Source organism: Rhinolophus ferrumequinum, chromosome 6 (assembly GCF_004115265.2).
Source record: "Rhinolophus ferrumequinum isolate MPI-CBG mRhiFer1 chromosome 6, mRhiFer1_v1.p, whole genome shotgun sequence".
Classification (NCBI taxonomy): Eukaryota; Metazoa; Chordata; class Mammalia; order Chiroptera; family Rhinolophidae; genus Rhinolophus; species Rhinolophus ferrumequinum.
Genome location: NC_046289.1, coordinates 80194397 through 80219739, shown reverse-complemented (window position 1 = coordinate 80219739; position 25343 = coordinate 80194397). Strand labels below are relative to the sequence as shown.

The window sequence follows — 25343 nt, the reverse complement described above, 5'->3', positions numbered from 1 at the left end:
ATGCCATGAGGTTTCTACGTACTCTTAGAGCTATACAGACAGTATTTCTCTATAGTTCCATTAATTTTTTTTCTCTATAGTTTCATTAATTTAATCTTTTATATTTTGAGACTATTTAGTTAGGTACACAGACATTTAGAATTATAGCTTCCTGATGAATCTTTTATCATTTTACAGTAACTTTTTATCCTTAATAATACTTTTTTATTAAAGTCTAATCTTTATGATTATTATATGTGTGGTATATCTTTTTCCATATCACAATTTTTTGGTGTGTCTCAAACTGCATGTAGTTGGAGTTTTGTTTTGATTTGTTTTTTAATTGAATCTTAACAGTAACTGCTTCAAACTAGTAATTTGTGGATTTCTTTATCCAACTTGGTGTATAGTTTGTTGGATTCACGCTTTTCAGTAGGTCTTAAAAAGTGGCTCTTATCTCTTCAAATATTGCCTGTTTTCCATTCTCTTTAAACCTCCCTTCTGGGGTTCTGATTAGACAAATTGTAAGTCTTTTTGTTACGTCTTTCATGCCTCTTAAATTTTTTCTGATATTCTTTTTTCCTTTTCTCTCTGCTGCATTCTGGATAATTTCTTCAGCTCTCTCTTCCATTTCACTAATTCTCTCTTCAGCTGGGTTTAATTTGATATGCTTTTGCCTATGCCAGCACTTGGGACCATTTTAACCCACTTAAAGAGACCCCACTGTATCACCTCTTCGTTACCATGGAAACGAGCTCAATTATCAGATTCATTTGTTGGTGTCAGCATTTGTGTTCCCACTCTCATTTCAGTTTATGTTTTGTTTCATGCTTTTTTATGTTTGTTTAGTTGGCAGACGGGGGTTGGCCGTGGAAAGGTCCCTTTCTGCAAGCCTAACAATGCAAATTATCTTTTATCCAGAATCTAAGTGTATTCATAGCAGGAATGCCCTTCAGAGACTCTAATCTGCCCTACTAATAGAAGCGGAAACCACTAATTTAGGAATGCTTTCCTAAATTCTTACTTTGTTCTATTCATCTTTTTTTCTTCCAAAAAAAAAAAAAATTAACACACAACCCTTTGAACAAAATTCTGTTATATTTATTAAGCCAAATGAAAGTTGCAGGATTTTTTAACATCTTGTTAATATGATTAAAGTAGTTTTCATATATCAGCTGTAATTTTCTCATCTGGTTTTAGAGAAATATAAAAATGCAGTGGATTTATTCTTAAATTCATAACAAACAAATTCTACCCAGGTTTCTAATGTTTTCTGTACATTGTTTACTAAGCTGAACAGTATAAAATGGGACCAACTTTTTTTTAAATAAAATGACAAATCAGAATATAACTCTCTTTTCTTCTGGAAATTAGAACTAGCAAGCAGTAGTTTTCTATTTAGAAAATACAAAGGAATAAACATTGCCAGAATTTCTTAAGAGTACGTAGAAACCTCATGGCCTGACAGTTTAGTGGATTTAGTGTCACAATAAAAGTAATTCCATTGAATTTCTCTGTTGCTAAAAGAGATGAACCATACTTCAATTGATAACATGGTACCTTGCAAAGAACAATAATCCTTTAATAAATATTTGTTAGATAAGGGAACATTGGTAAAATGTATTAATACCAGTAGTGAGAATAACCAGAAGATAAAAAAAAGTACATGAGTACATGAAAGTAAAAGAACAGAGGGAAGAAAGGGCGTGATAAGAGATTTTGTGAATAGAACTTTTGGGGAAACGTGGACTCAGTTTGTGTTTTATTAAAAGAGAATTTGTTTTATAACTTTGTGTATTTTGATGATTCATTTTTACTTGGTGATGGTATTCCAGATCAAGTTTCTAACAAACACCTGGGTTTTTCTCTAGTTATCTGTGTCCCCTGTTTGTTTCTCTAGCTGATTTCTTTTCGGTCATAATAGACTTTAGTTTTTACAAATGCCAAGTTGTAAAATTTGGAATTTAGTAATAGTTTTATTTTTTAGACAAAATACTTATTGCCTTGGAAATCTTAGTTGATTTTATAGTTTTGTTTTATGAAGTATGGTAGAAAATATAGAATGATTTCCATGTGTGACATTTGTAATCCCTCTTATAACTTATAATCACACCTTTAAAAAATAGAACAGCTCTAATGATCACTATATGTATCACTATTTTATGTTTTATGTCAACCTGTTCATTATTTGTACATTGTTATATAACTTACACAAGATATACTTTGTCTTTTATTTTAAGGCTTTCTTCAATACTGAAAACATACGGAAGTCCTTTGAAAACACCAACATTAGTTTATAGGCAAAGGCTTTATGAATTATTGATTTTATTACCTCCTGAGACCTATAAAGGTATGTGCTTTAGTCCAAAGTAATTTACTGTTTGTAGCTTTTACAGTGCCTGGAAGTAATACCTGAATGAATGAATTATATGACAGTTGTGTAGTGCCCTGTTTCTAAGAAGTTTAGGGAGTTCAGTCTTAACCTAAGTGTTCACCGTTTTATAGTAAATAAAATACATTAAAGAAAAAACTACTTATTCATGTGTTACTTTCTTTTCTCTTCTGGAAAAAAAGTGTATAGTTCCACTGTGTGGGAAAGAATGGGCCACAGAAATTTGTCTTGATTCTACTCCAAGGCTTTGTACAGAATATATAATGCAAATCTGTTAGAAATTTGGCCATTTCTAGTTTCCTCTAGAGTGATTATTATATGCATTCTGTTCTATTCCATTCTTAACTTTGCCCAGATAGAAGTTTAATATTGAACTACTGAGGTATAATTGATTTTATAAAGTTCATAATGTAGATTTTGCTGTTATTAGGCTCAAACATGACTTTGGATTACCAAAATGCTGCAGTTGGTAAAATAACTTGCGCCGCATTTTAAAATTAGTCCTAAAACCTTTCTTGTAAATTTAAAATACAGTTTTAAGAAAATACATTGCTACTACTGCTGAATAACTCAAGATATTTGTTTTTAAGAGATGAAAGTTGAAAATGGTCTCCAGTGGGAACTTCCGTATTTTTTTAATCTTGATAAGTTTTAGCCCACCATATTAAATTGCTTCTTCAGATCTACTTCTTGTAAAAAAAAAGAAATACTACATTTATTGGCTTATATCCTTATTCTGCAAATAAATGCAATATAATATATATCACATTAGTTCAAAATATTAACTTATAACTTCTGTCTTGGATTTTATCATTTACGTGAGTGGTATTGTTCCCACTGCCTCTCTTCTGGGTTCACAAATGTACCTAGCAAAATGTTTGATATAAAAGAAGCATTTAGCCTATACTTCTAGAGAACTGAAAAAAATGGCTCCATTGCCATTTCTTAGAAACTATATCCAAAGAACCTTTTCTGCATGCCAGGCAGTGTGTTAGCGATTGCATATATTATGTTAACTCTTAGATGACATGAGTTTAAACTGCATGGATCCACTTATATGGGGATTTTTTTCAACAAATACTGTAACTGTATTTTCTCTTAGGATTTTCTTAATAACACCTATTTTCTCTAGAATACAGTACATACTCATACAAAATATGTGTCAGTTGACTGTTATTGGTAAGGCTCTTGATCAACAGTAGACTATTAGTAGTTACATTTTGGGGGAATCAAAAGTTTTATACAAGGATTTTTGACAACACAGGTGTTGGCACCATGAACCCCCATGTTGTTCAGTGGTCAACTGTATTATCTCATTTATCTTGAGATAATACACTGAGCTAGTAACATTTTCCTCATGTGACAAATAAAGGCATAGAGAAGTTATAAAATCCAACTTAAGAACGTATAGCCAGTAAATAGTGGAATGAAGATTAAAACAGAGATCTGCTTCATGCTTGCCTATCTATTTATAAGTACAGTGGTGCCTCGGTTTTCGAACATAATCGGTTCCGAAGACCATTCGAGTTCTGAAACGTTTGAAAACCGAGGCACTGTTTCCCCATAGAAAGTAATGCAAAATGGATTAATCCGTTCCAGACCTTTAAAATCAACCCCTAAAACTGCAAATTTAGCATGAATTTTACTATCTAATGATACCATAGATCCATAAAATTTACAGCGTTCGTAAACCGCAATGTTCATCAACAGAGACGTTCGAAAACCGAGGTACCACTGTAATCTACTAGAGACTTAGTAAATAGTCAAAGCTTACTGACAGGTCTGACTCATTCTATGTTGTCTCTCAATATAAAAATTATAAAAGTTACCTGCTAGATACCTAATAAGAGACTTAGAGATTATTCATAATAATAGTTATACTTGTTCTTTGGAATTTGCTATATAGTCTAAGTGTTTATGATTACTGAACATGTATAAGATAACTGTTAATACGCTTCATGACTTGTATAAATGTTATACTAGATGCCAAAAACAGGAAAATGAGACAGAAGACAAAACTTGGTCTGATAATTCACAGGATAAAAATGATCCAGAGTGTTTTTTCACAATGAGGGCCATAAGACCCGACTGCCTTCTATTTACCTGCCCTTACCATTTTGGAAAAATTTGGCCTCAACTCAGATCCCATGGTTGCGGTATTGCCCCATCCCCAGTGGTCAACAAGACGGTGTTGATACTGAGATTTCCTAGGAATGAGCCTTCCTAGTTCTGTGAGCACACTATCTGACCAAACGGCTGTCATCACTGTGTCCTTTGGATGTATTTATAACCAACACTGGGAACTGTGGATGAAAAAAGGGGTTCTATGGAAAGTAACCTCACAGGGTGATCTGATCATAAATTCCTAACTGGGCAGGTCATGATGGGTAGTCATGCCCTAGGCCTATAACTTCTTTAGTGAAAAATTTTAAACCAGTCCTCCTGTCCATTCTTCTTGTGCATCTAGGTTAGCACACCTTTGAAACACCAAAAGTAATACCCCTAGAAGTGGGTATTAACCTTCAGGAGAACACATCATCTTGTTAACTATCCTGTAACCCAGTCCCAGCATTGTTTCCTCCCACCTTCATGTCATCGTCCTCAATTTGAAATGAAGTACATGAAAGAAATTGCAAAACTGTTATTCTCTGGAGCATTTGAGATCTTGTTCCCTGGCATACACGTACGTCGTCCGTTTAGCCCAAATAAACTTAACAAAAATTTTTTTTTAAAGTTTAGAGATAATTTCTGTTTTATAGCTTAGATAGCTGTGAAGTTCTGGCAAAAACAATTACCCTCAGACTTTTAAGTCAATTTTTACCATAGTATTTTGAAATCTATATTCAACTACAGATGAATATACTGATTTATTTTTCAAGTCTTCATTAAACATTTAGGAATACCAGAATATCAACTTAAAATCTATACGATTTCTTCTGATAAATGGTAATATTAAGTCTACCTTTGAAGGACTTAAATTAAGGAGAAAAACAAAGTATTTTAATGTTTTCTCAGAATTTGAGTTTTAGAATGCAATCAGGTGTCCTAAAGGAATAATGAACATACAACTGTATAGATTTTAAATCGGTTCCAATGTTCATTGGGAGACAAAGTCAGGAATTAATATGAATTTCTTGATAAAGGAAAATCTGCATTCACCTACTTTGTCTTTTTCAAGTTTATTTTCTAATATGACTTAAAGAAATAATTTATAGAAAAGTGAAAATATGTATATATTAATACTTTTGTTTCAACCAAAAATAATAATTTGTCATTTCATATCTGTCTTTTTTCCATCTTTACAACTATGAAAATAAAAATTAAGGACTTTTTCCTTAAGGTCTTTTGATTTTTTTAAAAATGATACTCTATTTTATGGATTTATATAATGTATATGGAGCATAGCAGTCAGAACTTTACCATCAGTACCGTGTTTCCCTGAAAATAAGACCTAGCCGGACCATCAGCTCTAATGTGTCTTTTGGAGCAAAAATTAATATAAGACCCAGTCTTATTTTACTATAATATAAGACCAGGTCTTTATAATATAATACAATAATAATATAATATAATTAATACAATATAATATCATGTCTTATATTAATTTTTGCTCCAAAAGACGCATTAGAGCTGATTCCCCGTCTTATTTTCAGGGAAACACGGTATGAACTGGCTTGGCCTCCAAAACAGAAACAGTCCAAAAAAATAATCCTCTCTAGATCCAATTCCCAATTTACAAACATAGAGATGATAGAGGAACAAATTAAACTGCACTGTGGGGGGGGGGGGTTGGTATGATCATAAAAATTAAGACTGTAGAAACTTATGCCGAACAAATAACTTCATTTCTTCAAGTATGTTATAGGGAGTGGGGGAGGTTAGAGAAGAACTTTAGATTGAAAGACTTAAGATATATCAACTAGCTACAACGTGTAGACTTTACTTAGATCTCGATTCAAACATAAAAGCAAACAAATAGGCATTTGAGACAATGAAAATTTGAACACTGAATGGAATGGGTATTTGTTTAGTGGTTTTTAAAACATAATATGATAATGAGATTATTTAAAATGTCCTTAACTTCAGTGATATACAATGGAGTATTCATGGATGAAATGATAAGCTTTCTCGGGTTTGCTTCAGAATAATGTGGGGAATGGTGAGATAGTGGATGGGGGCATAGCTGAAACAAAAGCTGAGTGACGATCATACACTGGGCCACAGGGAGTTGGGGTGTCATAATACTATTATGTCTGCTTTTGTATATGTTTGAAATTTCCCATAATAAAAATATGTCTAATGCTTATGAATTTTTTTCAGGCTATGGTTTATGTTTTTGTATCCATCTTTTTTATTCTGTTCTGGTACTTTGTCATTTTATTTTAAATGATGGTAATATTTATTCAGTATCATAAGGTTTACACACACGTATTCTGAGATGTCTTTTCAGTATACAGTCTTAGAATTGCGACCAGCACATGGTTGAACCATTCGTTTGTAGGGCATTTTTCAAGGAGGAGCTATATATAATCTTTGGCTGTGGTAGATTACAGTTAACCAATATGTAGATTAAAGTGAATCTAGGCTTTTTTAACCCCATACGCTAATCAGTTAACTGCTATTACTAAGTTGCTAATTGTTCTTTTTTCTCTGACTCCACAGGAAACCTCTCTGCTATTCTCAAAGAGCTGGCTGCTGACTTGACTGCCCCTGATATACAGGTGGCAGCATCCACATTTTTACTTCCACCCCTCTGTCATCGGGATGATCTTTTGTTATTAAGTCCTTTGCTACAAGAGACTGATCATAGATTTATTGAGGAACAGGTGTGGTAATTTTTCAATAACTCTTATGTTGATTCAATCTGTGAACAGTGATTTTAAAATGTTACTATGTAATTTCTTTTTTCTTTTAGCTCCTTCTATGTAATGGTATTGCTTGTGGAAGTCTCGAATATGACCCTTACTCTATTTATGAGAAAGATGTAGAGGGAAATTCAGTGCCTAAGCCCCTACCTCCATCACTATCAGTTATTAGCTCTGCAGTCAAGCTCTTTGGAGTCTTATGTGCTCATGTGGGAGAAGCTCAAAGGTAAACCATCTTCAGTAGTTCATTTATCCTAAAATGAATAGTTGACTTATCCTGAACTGTAATATTTCCAGATTGGTAATTGGTTCAATGAATGCATAATAGAGAACTGGTGGATAAGAAGAATGTTGTCAGAAGTTCTCATTAATATATAAGATTTCTTATGGATGACAGATGAAGGGGAGATACAGGCTCTTGTTTACTTATTCACCTGGCTAATACATAATAAGAAGTAGTTGAGTTAACAGTTAAATGATTGAATTAAACTGAAAGCTGATAGACTCTATTGTGGATACAATACTATACCCACAATTAGCTTGTCACCTAGCTGAAAATACAAATGAAAAACTCAGTGACACAAGAACATTGATTTATGAGCTATTGTCACAATGAAAAACACTGGTTTTCTGCTTTGTTAGGTCTCATAGGTTTCTTACTTTGGAGGCTTTCTGGAGCTGGTCTGGTCCAGGGGTTAGTCTTCAGTTTGATGGATTTCAGTTCACTAAAACTGAACTTTGGTTTTGAAAACTCAGAGGTTGATAATGATTTCTCATTAAGAATAACAGTTTCTTAGCTGATAACTGCAGATAATACCTTCCTTGGAGATTAAAAAGCAATACTCATATCTACTATCCAGGAAGTTCAGTATTTATCTGAGATACTAAATGGAAAGTGACTCTCTCTCATAGGCTGTGCTGGTTAACAATTTATAAACTATTAGTTATCATCATTCATTCATAATTCTCTCTCTGTCTCTCTCTGTTTTTGTCTGTCTCTCTCATGCATGCATGCTTATTCTCACACTAGAACAACAACAATACATTTGACTTGATCATAGCTTTTATATCATTTTATCCAGTTATGTCTTCAGGAGAATACCAATTAGGTAGGGACTTTACCTTGGTCTCTTTGATGAAGATGCACAGAAATATTTGAGTCTTGTCAGCAATACATTTCTGAAGCAAGTCATTGGATAATTTACTTCCAGTGGATAGAAAAGTGACTAAAACTTACGTTGATTTTTAATAGCTTCATGACGTTTTATTTTCAGTGATGATAGTATTAAGATATGCACGTACATGAAATGTCTTTTCAGAGCTTTAATTTCAAAAGATGATGTTTTTCCCAAATTTACTTTTGTAGCCTATAGCTCCCTGTATATACTGTAACTATAAAGTTATGGTTTTAAGATATGTAAGACAACATACGATTAAATTATAAATGAAAACTATAGCACTAAAAGATGAGAGGAAAATCACAGTGGTCTGGAATATTCAAAGAAGAATTGGTGGAGAGAATGAGATTTGAACTAGTCCATAACTGAACTATTTTATAGAGCATCCAATTAATTTAAAATAATTTGAATTAATATAGCAGTAACTACAGTAAATGAAATGGGTGGTCTTGTGGGCAATGATTTAAATTAAGTATGTTCTTATGTAGTTCCACTAACTTTTTTTGATAAGTCTAAGATAAAAAGTAAAAAAGAAAACACTATACTTATAAGCTTTCGTTTAAAAAAATTGATTTTATTACTCTCCTGGAGAAATTTTTCTTTCAGATTTATTTTCCAATTGTAGTTTCAAGGAAGTGGTTCCTTGTTTCTGTTGTTTAAAATGTGCTGTTTTGTTTTTCTTCCCTCACCTGGATTAAAATAATATATAGAATGAATATTTACAAGAGGGGAGGTTTTGTTTGTTTTAATAAAAAAAGGTTGAGACCTGGTAAAAGCAAAACATAATGTTTGGATTCTAACTGAATAAAAATAGTAGGCAGTAGTAGGCTGGAGATTTTTAAAGGAAGTGGTCTGACAGGATCCCAAATAAGAAAGTGAGTCAAAAGCAACAATCAGCCATCTCCAATGGGGTGTAGTTAGAGGACCAGAGAAGAGCAACTCCATAGATAGGAAAGTTGTTTCTAATTTCCTGTTATCCCAGATAGGATACTTCTTTAAAATGGCAGACCTTTCTTTTGGCCAAGTTTTTGCATTTCTAGAGAAGAAAAGTCTTTTTCAAAGTATATTTAACGACAGCTGTATATTTCAAAATGTTTTATTGTTATTGTGGTTAGCTTTGTTTAAATAGTTTAAAATAAACTCTTACCCGAAAATTGGAAATAGATTTTTTCATATCTTTTTTATACACTGAGAAATTAAATTGTCTTTAAATCAGTTGATTCTCTCTACTTTGCCTATTGGATTCTAAAAATAGGAAGACCTGGCATTGGTAATTTTAAAGCACAAAAATGTTTAAAGTCCTACAATGTCAAGATTACTGATTTTGTGCATGTGTTGTTTGTGGTTATTTTTAATATATATTTTTTGCTACTAATCGCAAAGAATGAATTGTTTAATTTCTCCTGAAGATTGTTCCACTCTTGACTGCACATTGCAATCACTTGGGCAACTTTTTAAAACATAGGGTCTGATTTAACATTATGGTATGCGCACTATGTTGGGTATTGAAAATTTTAAAAACTCCTTTTGGATGTGCAGCCAAGGTTAAGAACCACTGCTATAAATGCTATAAAATGATGTCGATAGTGAGTTAATGGAGAAAGGAAAAGCATATGGTTCTCAGTACTAAAATTTTCATCATTATACACCGTCCCTGAAAGTATAAAGTAAATCAGTATTTTCAAATGTATCTTTTCTGTTTACTCACATAACAATGCATTTTTATTTCATCTAGGCTTAAAACTTTGTTTCAGTATCTAATTTCATCCCAAACTGATAATTGTATGTTATAATTAATAGTACTTAGGAATACCGATTCAGTATCACTGAAAACAGGTCACCTCCATCTTCCTGAAGATTCAGAATTTTGGGGGGATCTCTGTCAGGTTTGGGGGGATCTCTGTCAGGATTTGGGGGGAAAGGATAGAGAAAAACATTTTGGGCTCTGCCAGTCCTGACTATAAGTTTTTGGCCCATGAATGTAGGCAAGAAATAGTTCAGGTCAAATTTAATTATAGTATAACAAAGTTCTCAAGCTCTAACCTTCTATGTTTTTAGTACTTTCAACATGATACAGTTTCATTATGACAGATGAGTAGGATATGATCTAATAATGATCTTTTGGCTTTTTAAACTCATGGGCCTGACCATATATTTACCCTTAGTTTCTCTGTTGTCACATTTACCCTCCACAGTCTTCCTGAAGGGCAGTTTGGGCATAAATATGTTCTTGAAACAGGATGCTTTACAGATGGTCTTGAAAAACAACCAGAAAAGAATTTTATATGTAATATGTTTATCATGTTGTTTATATTAAGAAAAATTAGAAATGTCCTAAATATCCCAAGCTAGGAAATTGGTTGAATAAAGTATTATATTGCCAGACTATATAATGTTAATAACTATTTAAAATTATTTCATATAATGATTATTAAAATAGGGATAATGTTTAGGGATTAAAAAGTTACTAATAAAGTATATACAGTGTAACCCCAGATTTCTGAAAATGATATTCAAATGCCTGGGCATGGGGCAGAGAACTGAAACAAAGATGCCAAAATGTTAATGGTGGCTCTCTCTAGATGGTGGAATAACAGGTAAATTTTCTTTTTCTTTCACGTGCTTTTCTGAGTTTTTCAAATTTATTTTGATGAGCAGAATTAACCTTGAAATAAGGAAATACTCTAATAAACAGAGTACTTAGAGTTACTGTGGTTTTCCCAAAATTTTAGTGATTTACCACAAATACTAGAGAGGTGAAGTTGCAAGGTTCTATGCCTGACATCAAGATAGTTCACAAGCAAAAAGATAATCTTAAACTTATTTCAGTTTTCCTGATTTAAAGCGAGAGAAAGGGGAGAAAGGAAGTACAAAGTTTGGAGACAATGTTTTTAAACATTGGAGAAATTGGTGGGATAAAAGGGGTGATTTATTTCATGGTTGTATATCTTTAATCTCAACATAAGGATTTAAGGGCTCTATGCTATAAGGATGAGAAAAACAATTCACAGGAGATAAATCGCTAAGGAACATGTTCAACCCCAGACCAAAAATAATATGTATATTCATCATAGCTGACGTTGTTAAAAATTGGAAAATTGCTCTCCACCAGTAGGAGAATGGTTGAATAAATTGTACATGTGTATAATATAATTTGGCTTCATGAAAGTTACCAAAGAATAAAAATGACTTGAAAAGTGCTAAAGAGATCATGTTAAATGAAAAAAGCAATAGTTAAAATTGTGTTACATATAGTATGATCTCAAGAACATTTTTAAAGTATAGTTGGGGGTTCAAAGGGCTGTGCTGCTTCTCATTAACTATAGGCAACAGCAATGTGTTTGAATCTATTAAGTCCCCTTGTTAAGAACGCAAAGTTTATGCAACTTCTGAGATATCCTTTGTTTAGAAAATAGTTACTAAAGTGGCTGAATTTGCTTTTAATTTTTTTTGGTTTCGATTTTAGGCTTCTTATATTGGAACAGCTTTTGGATAGTATAAAGCACACAAAAGGAGCTCGTCAACAAGTAGTTCAGTTGCATGTCGTTTCTTCCGTTTCTAGTTTCTTGAAGGTAATTCTATTTTTAAAACATTCAAATGTTTGCTTGATTTTCTTTTTTTAAATGTGTGGTCAGTTAGATAGGTTGAAGGAAGATGTTTTTAAAGGGGTGTTGCTTTTTTATTTCCCTGTTTTTCTTAATCTCTTGATGAAAATGTTTTAGAATTTATAATTCCCCTTTAACTTTTTCTCCATATAAAACTTGTTAGATAATCTTGGCTTGGAGCCATGCTTTAACCTATGAGTCTAATATTTTAGACCAGAAATTGGCAGACCATTGCCAATGGACCAAATCTGGCTCATTGTTACATTTGTGACTTGTTTCTAAGTCAAATATAATAAGCTTCATTGGTCATATAGTTTATGGAAATCCCCGTTAATATTCTTCTGGACACTTATATACTACAGTGATAATTAATCACCATATTGTGACTGGAGATTTATAATTCTGAAGTACTTTGTGAGAAAAATCAAATTATGTTTGCACAGCGTGGATTTTTTCATGTTCTGATTTTTTTTTTTAAGTAGTAACCCAAGTATGAACATATTTGGTTAACCAGAATATATATTCCAAATTGAATAAGAAAATTAACTACAATTGTAAGTTTGGATTGTTCTTTATATATTTTAGTATGTGGCTGGCTCCAAGAGAAATTTGGGTCCAGAAGAAATCAGAAGACCTGTCCTAGCATTAGTGATGGGTGCCTTAGAAAGTCCCAGCCCCCTCTTGAGATGTGCAGCTGCAGAGGCATGGGCTAGGTTAACTCAAGCGGTTGATGATGGAACTTTTACTGCTGCATTAGCTCAAGTTAGCTTTGACAAGTAAGTGAATTTCTCATTTAGTGCTCCTGGGCTATGTGTCAAAACTGGGTATAGCTTGTTGATTTGTTGGAACTAGTGAAACTTCATTCTGAGAGTTAACTAAGGAGAAAAATGTACAAATGTGGATACATTAAAATAAAGGAGAGCTCTTTCTAGCCTGCTGTCTTGGAACATAAAACTATTACTACTTTGGCTTTAATAAGAGAAACATCACTATTTATATGAGTGACATAATTGGCTATAAATGCCTGCCCTGTAAATTTAGTGTGTATTTGAGTATCTCTGAAAGACATGGAAGTTGTTTTTACCTAAATAATCAATAATAATGTAAAGATTTTTTTAAATGTTTTTCTTTTCAAAATACCTTTCATGTTATTTCAGAATTATTTTATCAGTTAACTATAAGTATGTTTCTAAATTTTGGAAATACTCAAACAAAAATTTTGTTTAAGTGACAGTATCGTGCAATAGTTTTGTTTTGGTGATTACTATTTATTTTTATTTCCTTAATTACAGACTGAAATCAGCAAGGGACGTGGTTACCAGAACAGGACACTCATTGGCTTTGGGATCCCTACATAGGTATTTAGGAGGAATCAGTTCTTCTCAACATTTGAATTCTTGTGTTGGAATCCTTTATGCTTTGTCTCAGGACAGCACTTCTCCTGATGTGCAGGTAAGTGCCCTATGTGATACTCTCCTTGAAGTTCATAATTTGCAGATCGTGCAAATTACGTTTTTCTTGACCATTAGCAATTTGTAAATTATTCCCTCCTCATAATGAATAAATGTCAAAGCCATTTTTAACCATGATGGATTTTTAAAATTCAAACCTTACTATCTTTATTTCATATTCAGAGTGTCTAAAGTTAAGTTCACTATCTCTTTCTGAGAATGAATTTCCCTTCCATTTTAATAATATCTACTATTTTGTAGCACTTAATAGGTACCAGACATTGTATTACGTTCTTCTAAACAAACTAACACATTTAATCCTGCCAGTAATCTAACGTGTATATTCCCATTTTACAGAAAGAAAACTGAGGCTTATAGAAGCTAAGTAACTTGCTCATAGCTAAAAAGCTAATAAATCATGGAATGAGTTTAACACAAGTCATAGGATAAACCCATGTTCTTAACCACTTTATCATATTGTTATGTATGTCTTATCCATTTCTGTCAAATCATCATTCTCCTGATGTTTTAATCAAATCTTGAATGATTGTTACTCTTCCTGCTCTTTTATTCCCCTTAAATGTTTCCCTTGTATATCCTTAATTATTATGGTAATTACCTAGTCACTTTATTTTTAGGTACTTTTCAACTCTCCTTAGATGTGAAGCCAAATTTGTTTTCCTAAAAGACTTTCATCTTTCCACATCCCTACTGAAAAGCTGAGGCAACTGCTTATTGCTCCTTAAATCAACTTCCCATTCAGATCCCACTGAGGAGCTTTCTCTGTTATTACCCCAAAGTACTGGTATTCTCCTGTAGGTGATCTACCTACTTTCCTCCCATACCGTGTCATTCTCATACCTGCATCTGCACTTATATTTTTACTATTGCTCTTCTCCCTTCCTATTGGTACCTGATAATCCAAATTTTATAGTACTCTAAGATCCAATTTAATCACACGTTTGTCAACCTTCAACTTCCCTAACCAACAATTAGCTTTCATTCTTTGAATTACCATATTAACTAATAGTCTCCTCTATATCACCTAATACTCAATTGAGTTCACTTACACGGTATTCCATTCTTTCATTCTTCTTTTAGTACACTACTTTTTGCTTCTATTTATTATATACTTCTCCTTCAAGGAGTCTCTTCTGAAGGCACATACTTTTACATTGAATACTTTTTTGTTGATTAATTTAAATGCTTCTTTCCATGGCTTCTAATGTGATCAGATCTGAACTCTTCTTGATTGCTGCTGTTTTTCACTTAGCAGTTCATTTTTATAGCATTTAAAGTACCATAAGGTTTCTTATACATCCATTGATAACAAGGGTAAAACGTTCTTAGTTGATTTCCTAAAGCGAGAACTTTTTGTATACTTCTTGTTATGGAAAGTTCAAATATAAATAAAGGTAGAGAGTATACTATATCCTTATAGACCCATCATCCAACTTCAGTGGTTATCAGTGTATGGCCAGTCTTGTTTCATTTAAACCAGAGTTAGCAAACTTACTCTGTAAAGCGTCATGTAGTAAATTATTTAGGCTCCACATGTCATACAGTCTCTGTCACTGCTCAGTTCTGCTATCATAGCAGGAAAGCAGCCATAAATAATATGTAAATGAATGAGCATGACTGTGTTTCAGTAAAAGTTTATTTATAAAAACAGGTGGGGGGTGAACGGTTAGCTCAGTTGGTTAAAGCATGGTGCTAATAACACCAGGGTTGCCGGTTCGATCCCCGCATGGGCTACTGTGAGCTGCGCCCTCCTTAAAAAATAAAAACAAAAATATAATAAAAACAGGTGGTAGACCAGATTTGGCTCAAAAGCATTTTGTTTGTTTAATATATAAATATATATTTATATATAAAATACTTATTTTATAAATGTATTTATTTTTATATATTTGTAAACATATTTATAAAAGTGCACCTGTCATAAGTGTTCATCTCTGAATAAAGTCTACAAACTAAATATACCATATAACAAGCACCTAGATCAATAAACAGAACATTTTCAGTACCCCATACACTGTTACATTTTCTTCTAGTTACTACTTGTCCTGCCAAAGTAACCACTATCCTAATTTGCAATAGCATATGGTAGTTTTGTCTGCTTTTATATATCAGTGGAATCATACTCTTTTATGTCTGGCTTTCTCCAAGATTGTATTTGAGAAATTTGTCCATATTATTGCATGTAAAGATTTTGTTGATCATTTAAAAACTTGAATTTTCATTCTCTATATAAATTAAATAAGCAATTTTCAAAAAACTAGATTTGGTTCAAGATGTTCGCTAAAGAACCAAACATTATCTTGAAATTCTTAGTGTTGAGATGTATTTAAATATACCATTCTAAATTAAATGACTGTCTCTCAGATGTTTTTTACTAGATATTTAAAGAGAGAAATTTTCTTAAACTCTTAAAGTTCCTTTTTCAAAATTAGTAATAGCATACAAATACTTTACTTTGCCATTACTTTATCACCTGCTTCAAGAAAAGAGTAATCATTGTGTTTTACATTTCCTGATGCTTATACCATTTAAAAAATTTTTTTTCCTGTCTTCACAGACCTGGGCATTACATGCTCTATCACTGATAATTGATTCCGCTGGCCCACTCTATTATATGCATGTGGAACCTACCCTTTCTCTTATTATGATGTTGTTGTTAAATGTGCCTCCTACTCACGCTGAAGTTCACCAAAGTCTTGGTCGTTGTTTGAATGCCCTTATTACTACTTTGGGTCCAGAGCTACAAGGTATGCATAGCTGTTTTTGTGATGTCTTACATTAAATACGTACACATAAAAAGGAATTCAGTTTCTATTACTGACCCAATACTTGTCACTGAAATGAAGTTTAGCAGAATGTTCTATTCAAATATATGGGCAGAAGGTTGAGAGTACTCTTGGGAAAACTTTGAATCCTAGACGATGAAGTAATAGAAAGAAACAGAAACTATGAGTCTTAAGTTCTGCCACTACTTAATTGGGTGACCTTGGGAAAATTCTTATATCTCTGGGCTTTGGTTTTCTCCTCTGTCAAATAAGGGAAAAGTTGAAAAGCCTTTGTAATTGGCATATCCTAGTAGGTGCTCAGCAGATTTTCTTAAATAAATACCATTCAATCTGATTTCTCTCCCCTTGAGAAGACAAGGAATACCGTATTTAGAAAGATTAGATATGTCCTAAAATTGCTTCCCTTAATTAAAATGACAGACATGAAGTGGAATAGTTTAAAGAACTCGTAATCTCTTTTAAGAAATAAATGGCTAAGTCCAAAAACTCAATGCAAATTGTGATGTTAACATATGAACGCAACTCGCAGCTAATATAAGCAGGACTAAGTTTATTAGCAATTTCTAATTCTACTTTTCATGAAAATTTGGTAGAACCTACAGAGAGTTTTGGGTTTTCCTTTGCCTAATGATATTTGTTGCCATAAACCTTTTAGACTAAGAATAACCAATTATCATCTAAAAATCTTTCAGCTGAATTATCCCTGCTTTCGTATAGGAAATTTACTTCACAGATCCTTAAATTTAAAATTGGGGTAAAGGGGCAACCAGTTGGCTCAGTTGGTTAGAGTGTGGTACTCTCGTCAACAAGGTTGCCGGTTCAATCCCCACATGGGCCACTGTGAGCTGCACCCTCTACAACTAGATTGAAACAACTACTTGACTTGGAGCTGATGGGTCCTGTAAAAAACACACTTAAATAAATAAAAGTTTAAAATAAATAAATATGAAAAAGTTAAAATAAATAAAATAAAATTGGGGGGGTGGGAATTTTAAGCCCAGTAATATATATTAAAGAGTAATGATTTTATAGGCCAATTATTAAAAGCTTTCTGCTTTCATTTTAGGTAACAGTACTTCAGTTTCTACCTTCAGGACTTCCTGTCTGTTGGGTTGTGCAGTGATGCAAGATAACCCAGACTGCCTTGTTCAAGCTCAGGCCATCTCTTGCCTTCAGCAGCTTCATATGTTTGCTCCACGACATGTCAACTTGTCTAGCCTTGTCAGCTGCCTCTGTGTGAGTATAGAATTATAAATTAGTCCTTGGTTTCTTTTATTGGAAACAGATTATTTTAATTATTCTCTAGACTGTACAATATTTATTTTCCCTAAGTTCTAGTCTTTTTTGGGAATTGGGCAATTTTTATATAATCACATCTTAAACCTCTCACATATTGATTCATTTTTCTCCCATTAATGTTGAACTTAATATTTGAAATATTTATTTATTAATCAGTAAATATGTATTGGGTGCTTAAATGTCCCAGATACTGTATAAATGCTATATAGGGTGTGGAAAATTTTATGTGGTAATCTTTTTTTCTTTTCCCTCTTTTTTCTTTACATATAAAATTCTTTCCATCCCAGATTGGCACCTAACATTTTTCCTTAATATTCTAGCAGCATATGCATCAATATCTTGGTTCTCATGTGTCTAATGAGTACAAGAGGTGGTTCATAATTATCAGTGGTTTAAAGATTTACCCTAGCATCACCAGTTTCTATCTGTACTTGCCTCAAAAATTGTTAACATTTGGAACAAAAGCTTGACACCATTGCTTTTTAACATTTTGTGCCCCTGCAATGTTCATAGCAAACTCCCACTATTACTTAATTTTATTACTTTATTTAGACAGATGTTTCATTTTCAAGCTTGAGGCCAAATATATAGCATTTCAGACCTTGCAAAAACCTCAAACATCATTAAAAACCAGTCTTCTCAATAAAAAGATAAACTGAGGACCAAAACGTCAAATAATTTGACTAGGTAGTGTTAGCTCTAAGTCTAGAATCCAGGCTTCCGAACTCCTTGTTCAGTCCTCATTTCGTTCGTTTGTTCTGACCTTGTAGTTATGGATGGCTCTTATCTCAGTTCTGCCACATCCTAGTTAGGTGGTCTTAGGGAAGTCCCATAACCTCTTCCAGCCTCAGCTATCTGTCTATGAAACACAAGGATTACTCAAGATGCCTCCTGTAAAGGCACTTAAAAACCACTTAATAAGTAGTAGTTGTTTTTATTAGCGCATAACTTAAACATAGATTATGTTACCTTCTTATTGATTTTAATCGTCATAATTATGTAAGACTCTTCAAAAGAGGATGTGACTGACTTTTCTGATAGAAACTGATTCCTGTCTGGGTTAAACGTGTATTAGAGAAATAGCGCTTACTAGAAAAGGATTTTACCTTTACTACTCGCCTTTTCCCCGGGAATAATACTCTTGATATTAGAGGAACCATCACCAAAACGCATTATTGAAAAATATTTACTCCTTTACAAGTTGGCTAACTTTCACTCTCCACTTAAATATAATGATGCTGCCATTTTTTTCTTCTTGAATTGCAGTAGGAAATTTCCATTAATAGCCTTCTAAAATTTATTTTTTAACTTTACATGAATTAATTTATTAGGTAAAGTTTATTGAGAAATAAAGAACAAGATTAACTCCTAACTCGTGGTGATTTAGCTCTGATCAAACTCCTTAGTCTTTTCTTTTCCTAGACAAAGGTTACATGTGTATAAAGAACGGAGACTATTACCAGATTTTTCTTTTGAGTACATTCAGAGCAATTGGGAACATTGGAAGCGACAATTAACACATCTTATTCATGTTACTCATAATATTTAAGCTGTAAAATGGTTTTTTTTCTTACACAGAAATCATATTCAAAAATTGCCGTTGCTGTAGTGTTAATTTTGTGTCTTAGTATTTTGGTTATTAGAGCTTTTCTAAAGTTATTAGATTGGATTTATTATATTTTAAAGTATTCCCTGTAGTAAAGAAAGCTTTTGCTTTCCTATTTAACAACTTTACAATCAGGTTTTCTTTTCTACAAAGAACTTAATTATTTACCACGAAATGTCTTCATATTAATTGAAACTCTCTGTTCAGAATACATTCCTTCATTAGGAAAAAATATTACTGGAAAGGGCTTTCTTCTAACTGCATGCTATTTAACTTCTATTCTGAACTTGGCCTGAGCTACACTAGCAATTCTGAGTACTCTCAGTTTTAAAACTTGGCTTCCAAGAGCAAAAAAATCTATAATTAACTTGTGATGAGCTAAACCTTTAACTTTGTCCCTTACTAGGACACCTGTTCATGTGAATGCAATCCAGATCACTCTTTGCTCACTCGTGTCTGCTTGATCTGGTTTTGTTACTGAAGCTTCCAAAGGAACAGAGAGTCCTAAGGAAAACTTAATTACACAAATGCACATTTTAAAATGATTGTATATTTTATATCTTTACATCTTGAGTTGACTCTTTTCAAGAACTTATAGCTCAACTCATATTTTAAGTTGGAAAATGAAGTATTTATGGTAAAACTAAAGCTAAGCCAATGTTAATGATAGCTCTATCAATATTTATATTTTACTGCTTAGCTGACTGTTATCAAAGACATACTAGTATTTATATTTTTGGTTTTGTCGTGACCAGTCTGTCATTTGTTTTTGTGCAGGAGATCTTGTTGGATAATTCTGTGTTGGTAGGTCCCTAACCCTCAATTCCTAACTTTTTTGAGGTTTGCAGTGCTGTTTCTTTGTGTCTTTTTGTTGTTGTTGTTGTAGATGTTCTTGTTTTCCTCTGCATCTCTGTTTAAGCTAACCATTACTGCAAAGTCCAGCATGTTACATGGTGTTTATTTAATACCAGTGTAAGCAGATCCTCCCTAAATTCTCCAGCTGGTGCATTCACTCCTTGCACTTAATTTTGCATCATTTTGATTTACTGTACTCATTTTAGAAAGGAATTGTAATTATAGTTTGATTTAATTTCTGTATTTTGCCTGCTTGGTTTGTTGGCCTTAACCCATTCTATTCCTCTTTCCATTATAAGTGCTAGAAAATGACATGGTGATATTAAGCATCCCATTTTGCTTTGTGTGGCAGCCCTCAGTCTTTTTCCACCAAACAAAGAATACTTTTTAAGCATGCCTTTTCTAAAAGATTGTTTGGCCAGCCTGAATAATGCTGCACCTGCCTTGTATTATATGCTTGTAACACTCTAGTTAAAATAACTAGTAGATTCATTAACTTTTCTTTCAGTCATCTTGTAGAGTGCTTTTTTGTCATCGTTAAATACAGCCATAATCTTGGGCATGAGAAAACTCAGTGTTTTTACATTTTAACTTCTCTGTTAATCCTCTGTATTAGTTTCTAAGAACAGAGTTCTTAAAAATTATTGGAATGACATTACTTTGAGACTTTGCTAATGGCATTCCTCTCTTTCGACTTTTGAGTTCATGATATGGCTTGAGGATATAATAGAACCTATTATATGTTTCACAGATGATATATTTACAAATTATTTCTGTCTGGGCTTTTGACAAAATTTAGGAGTTAGCTCTCTTTGCATGTGTTTTGTCTTATATATGAAAAGCCAGCTGCCACCACCTACTCTTTTTCTCAGAATTTAGCCTCTGCTCTTTTCAACAATCTCACCTACTTCAGTCCTGTTTTTCCTACATACACAATCTAAAGATCACTATAAGAATTATGCCATTAATTCTCAAGTTTTGCTTGGAAAAATCACTATCATAAGACCACACCAAACTGGTCTTTACTTTCATAGTTAGAACCAAATAAATTTCAAAAACTCTAGATTTTATTCTACTTAATGAAATCACTGAGTAAGAATTTGTATCCAGAAACCTTTGACTTGTTTTAATTGTTCATTTAAGGTACATCACTAGTCATATCATTTACACAAGCTATTGAAATTTACATTGTTTAAATGCATCTAAGTAAAAAGAATATTTGGAGTGTCATTCTGAGCAGAAATATTCTGTATCTCTAAGATACGTGCATATATGTACGTCCATATATAATTAGATATAGGTACATTTTGCTATCTATAATGTTTGTCTCTAAAGAATATTTTTGGTGAATATGTTTTCTGAGTAAAATTCTTTCTGCTTTTATTTGAAAATGCATTTACTTACTTGTATGGCATCTGAATAAAATACTATTGACAGAGACTTTCATTATTAATAACTAATCTTTATTGAGCATTTACTGTTTATCCGGTATTGTGCTAATAAGTATGAGTACTTTTGCATGTTTCTTGGTGTTAACTTCACAACAGCCTTCTGAGACGGGGGTAGGTGTTACCTCCATTTTACAAATGAGGAGTCTAAGACACAGAAAAGTTAAATAACTTGCCCAAGGTCACACAGCTGGTAAGTGGTGAGTCTAGAACTCAAATTGAGATGGTTTGACACCAGAGCTTCCATTTTAACCAGTATGCTAGGTTTGCTTATATTGATTTGTAAAAATTTCTGCTTAGAGAATAATAAAACATTATAATATAGTTGCATGAGCACAAATGTATAAACTGCAAATAAATTCTTTCTCAATTATATTTCCTTTATGTCTCAAAATATTTTAGCTCATATAAATTCTGTGTCTTCTAACACTGTCCAGAGGCTTTTGCTTGGATTTGTTCATGAATATTGCATAATTAAGTACATGTATTACTCCTTAAGCTATTTCTAGGTTATATAATAAAAACTGTGTACTAGAATAATTTGAATTTTTTGTATTTAATAAGTTGCATACAGCCCAATGATGGGGTTCAGTGGTTATTAGACTTACTGAGTCCCACCAAGAATATCAGCTCTTTCAAGTCCCCAAATGGTATCTTTCAGGTGAATCTTTGTAGTCCCTATTTGTTACTGAGAAGAGCAGTACTGGCTTGTTTACGTCAGCTTGTGCAGAGGGAGGCAACTGAAGTTTCAGAACATGCTGTTATGCTTGCTAAGGACAGCAGAGAAGAGTTGACTCCAGGTAATTCTTTTTATCAACATTATCTCAAGCTCAAATGATTGTATTACTCTTCAATCTTCTGTATAAATAGGAATTTTTAAAACAAAACTTAAAAGTTATTATATAATATGTCTTAAACCTGCTCTAAGAGACGATTGCTCACAATTATCCTCATTCCAGCCAGTGATGGTACTGGTTTAGAGCAGTGGTTCTCAAATGTGGGCCCCTACACCAGTAGCATGCACCTCACCTAGGGACTGGTCAGAAATGCCAGCTGTTGGGTCCCATTCCAAATCTGCTAAACCAAAAATCCAGGAATAAAGCCGAGCAATCTTGTTATCTGTGTTTTCACAATCCCTGTTAATGTATACTGAAGTTTGAGAGCCATTGTGTTTAGAGCAAGTTTTTTCCCAACAGTCAATTGAAATTGGATTTAGCCCTTAAGTAATTTATCATATGTGCCTTTCTTCCCCCAAAACCTCATTTAATAGAATTCACCATAGATGAGTCTACTTCACATTAAAGGTTTTTACGTACCTTCTTCTATATTTTAGAACTGAACTAAATAAAGCATTTGTTAGCCAGTAATATTTGTTTTAAATATATATCCCTGCATTTTAAAATTATGTGAGTAACCCAAGCATGCGTGTAAATTCAAACAGCCTACAAAAATAATAATGATAATATCTTACATTTTTATGTATATAGTTTCCAAAGTGCCGTCACTCTTTTAGGTCTCTGACTTCACAAAGCTTTCCTATATCTAACGCTTTCAGATCCGCAATGTGTTTGACTGTCATGCTGTGCCTTTTAAATTACAGTTCTGTTATTATGTTAAAACTTTTGCTCTGGCCTGAGTTAATGGGCACTGCTGAACGGATACACTAATAGTCATCAGACAGGTTGCAGAACTCATTTGAAAACTATTCTATGATCACTTACCTTAACCAGAGAAATTTTAACCTTCTAACCATGTGAAATACTCTGCCCAAAGTGACCTTCAGTTTATATTCACCACTGAAATTATCTGTATCTGTTGCTCTAGGCTTTGATTGTGTAAATATGCTGGTACGTGTTCCTAGATTTATTGAATTAGCTGTGTGAGTAAAGTTATAATAAAGAACTCATATATAATTCCTTTTATAAATTTCGTAATTTTTCAAACCCATGGAATAGTTGAAAGAAATGTGCATTGAACACACAGATTTGCCTTCTTAGTATGTTTGACACTCATTTTATCTCTCTCTCTTCCCATATACTATATATACACACACACAAACCTTTTGCGAAACCATCTCAAAGCAGGCTCCAGGCATCATGACAGTTCACCCCTAAAATACTTCAGTTAGCGTTTTCCAAGGACATTCTCCTGCATGTCCACACATAATTTCTACACATAATAAAATTAACAGTGATTTAGTAACAACATAGAATGTGCAGTCCTCACACAAATTTCTCCAGTTATCAAAAAAATGTCGTTGGGGTGGCCGGTTAGCTCAGTTGGTTTAGAGCGTGGTGCTCTTGACAACAAGGTTGCTGGTTTGCTTCCCACATGGGCCACTGTGAGCTGCACCCTCCACAGCTAGATTGAGACAACTACTTGACTTGGAGCTGATGGATCCTGGAAAAACACTTAAATAAATAAAAAATGTCCTTTATGACTCCTTCCCACCCCCTCATCCCCACCCAAATGTAGGATCCAGTCAGGACTCACATATTGCATTGGTTGTTCTGTCTTTTTAGACCTCTAATTGGAAACGTTCCTGTCACCTCCTTCTTTCTGATCTTTTAAAGATAATTCCTCTTTTAAAATAGTCTAATAGTAGCATAATCTTTAGAAAATAAATGCTTTCATGCATGCTAGATGAAAAAGAAAATTTTGTTCTTTTAGCATTTCCAGAATTAGAAGAAATAGATTCTCGATCAAGGCTTACAGTTTTCCTTGAGATGCTTTATGACTTTGCAATGAGAATATTGTGTAATAATTGATATTAATTCAGTAGAGTTGTGTGGTTCCACAATAGCTTAGTTGTAGTCCTTGAACACTTATCCATGCAATAGTTATTTTTTGTCTGAGTTTTACTCTCATGTTAGTAAATTTAAAGCTTTTTCCTTACTGAATTAAGGAAAGCTTAATTATGATTATTGGAAATTAAATTTTAGAGATAAAATAAAATAATCATTCCAAGAAACATTGTGTAAAATTTTAAGTATTGAATGTTAATTGGGTTAAAATATTTACCTACTTTAAGGAAAATATATTAATAACTCTCAATAAAGACATCTTTCAATGACATTGCATAAAATATCACTGTACAGTATCATGAATAGTAGCAAACGGTGAACTAAAATAGACCTCAGTAGGTTAAGATATAGTATTTGGATTAGTTCTTTAAAATATACTGGAACATAATATTTTCATAACTACTGAATATGTGTGCTTCTCATATGGCAGTTTTTTTTTCTGTATTACTTAGATCATCGATTTTCTTCTTGTCAGATGCTAACATCAGAGAAGTGGGCCTTGAAGGGGCATTACTGATCTTACTGGACAAAGAGACAGATCAGAGATTGTGCCATGATATCAAAGAGACTTTAAATCATATGCTGACATCGATGGCAGTAGATAAACTTTCTTTTTGGTTAAAGCTTTGTAAAGATGTACTTGCTGCATCAGCGGGTAAGTACTGGTGATTGCCAGTTGAAATAATAAAATTGAAAGTAAAAATGTTAGATAAAATTGTTTGCCAGGGACAGTTCATCAATCTTGTGTGAATATTTGGATTATAAATTGCTTGTTACTTCAAATGAAGAGTGCTAGTGTTTAAGTCTAACACTTAAGCCTACCTTTTTTTTTCTTCTGGTTGTCTTATGTTGACTTTCCAATGTACAACAAACTAAAAAGTAGAGTCATTATTTATATGATAAAAAGGACGAACTAACTTATAGTAGCCCTATCATTTGTTTTACATGTAATAAATATTTGAGGAATTGCCTCAAGTTGCCCAATAGAAAACTCACCAAAGGTTATGACATTTTGAGCAAGCCAGTTTCTCCACGTTTAATAATGTTAACTTTA

General features: G+C 33.0%; 1 protein-coding gene across 4 annotated transcripts in view; it reads left to right on the top strand.

Moving 5' to 3' along the window:
* The window catches only part of HEATR5A (HEAT repeat containing 5A), an 89233-nt gene that overhangs the window by 39005 nt on the left and 24885 nt on the right, over positions 1-25343 (top strand). For 3 of the 4 annotated variants that reach the window (XM_033108341.1, XM_033108338.1, XM_033108339.1), the window contains exons 14-24: positions 2220-2329; positions 7034-7197; positions 7287-7462; positions 11881-11986; positions 12605-12795; positions 13312-13471; positions 16049-16238; positions 17344-17513; positions 19960-19986; positions 22147-22285; positions 24765-24944. In XM_033108341.1, the coding sequence (XP_032964232.1) occupies positions 2220-2329; positions 7034-7197; positions 7287-7462; positions 11881-11986; positions 12605-12795; positions 13312-13471; positions 16049-16238; positions 17344-17513; positions 19960-19986; positions 22147-22285; positions 24765-24944 (1613 nt within the window). The remainder of the gene's footprint in view (positions 1-2219; positions 2330-7033; positions 7198-7286; positions 7463-11880; positions 11987-12604; positions 12796-13311; positions 13472-16048; positions 16239-17343; positions 17514-19959; positions 19987-22146; positions 22286-24764; positions 24945-25343) is intronic. The other variant, XM_033108342.1, reaches the window with a different exon arrangement.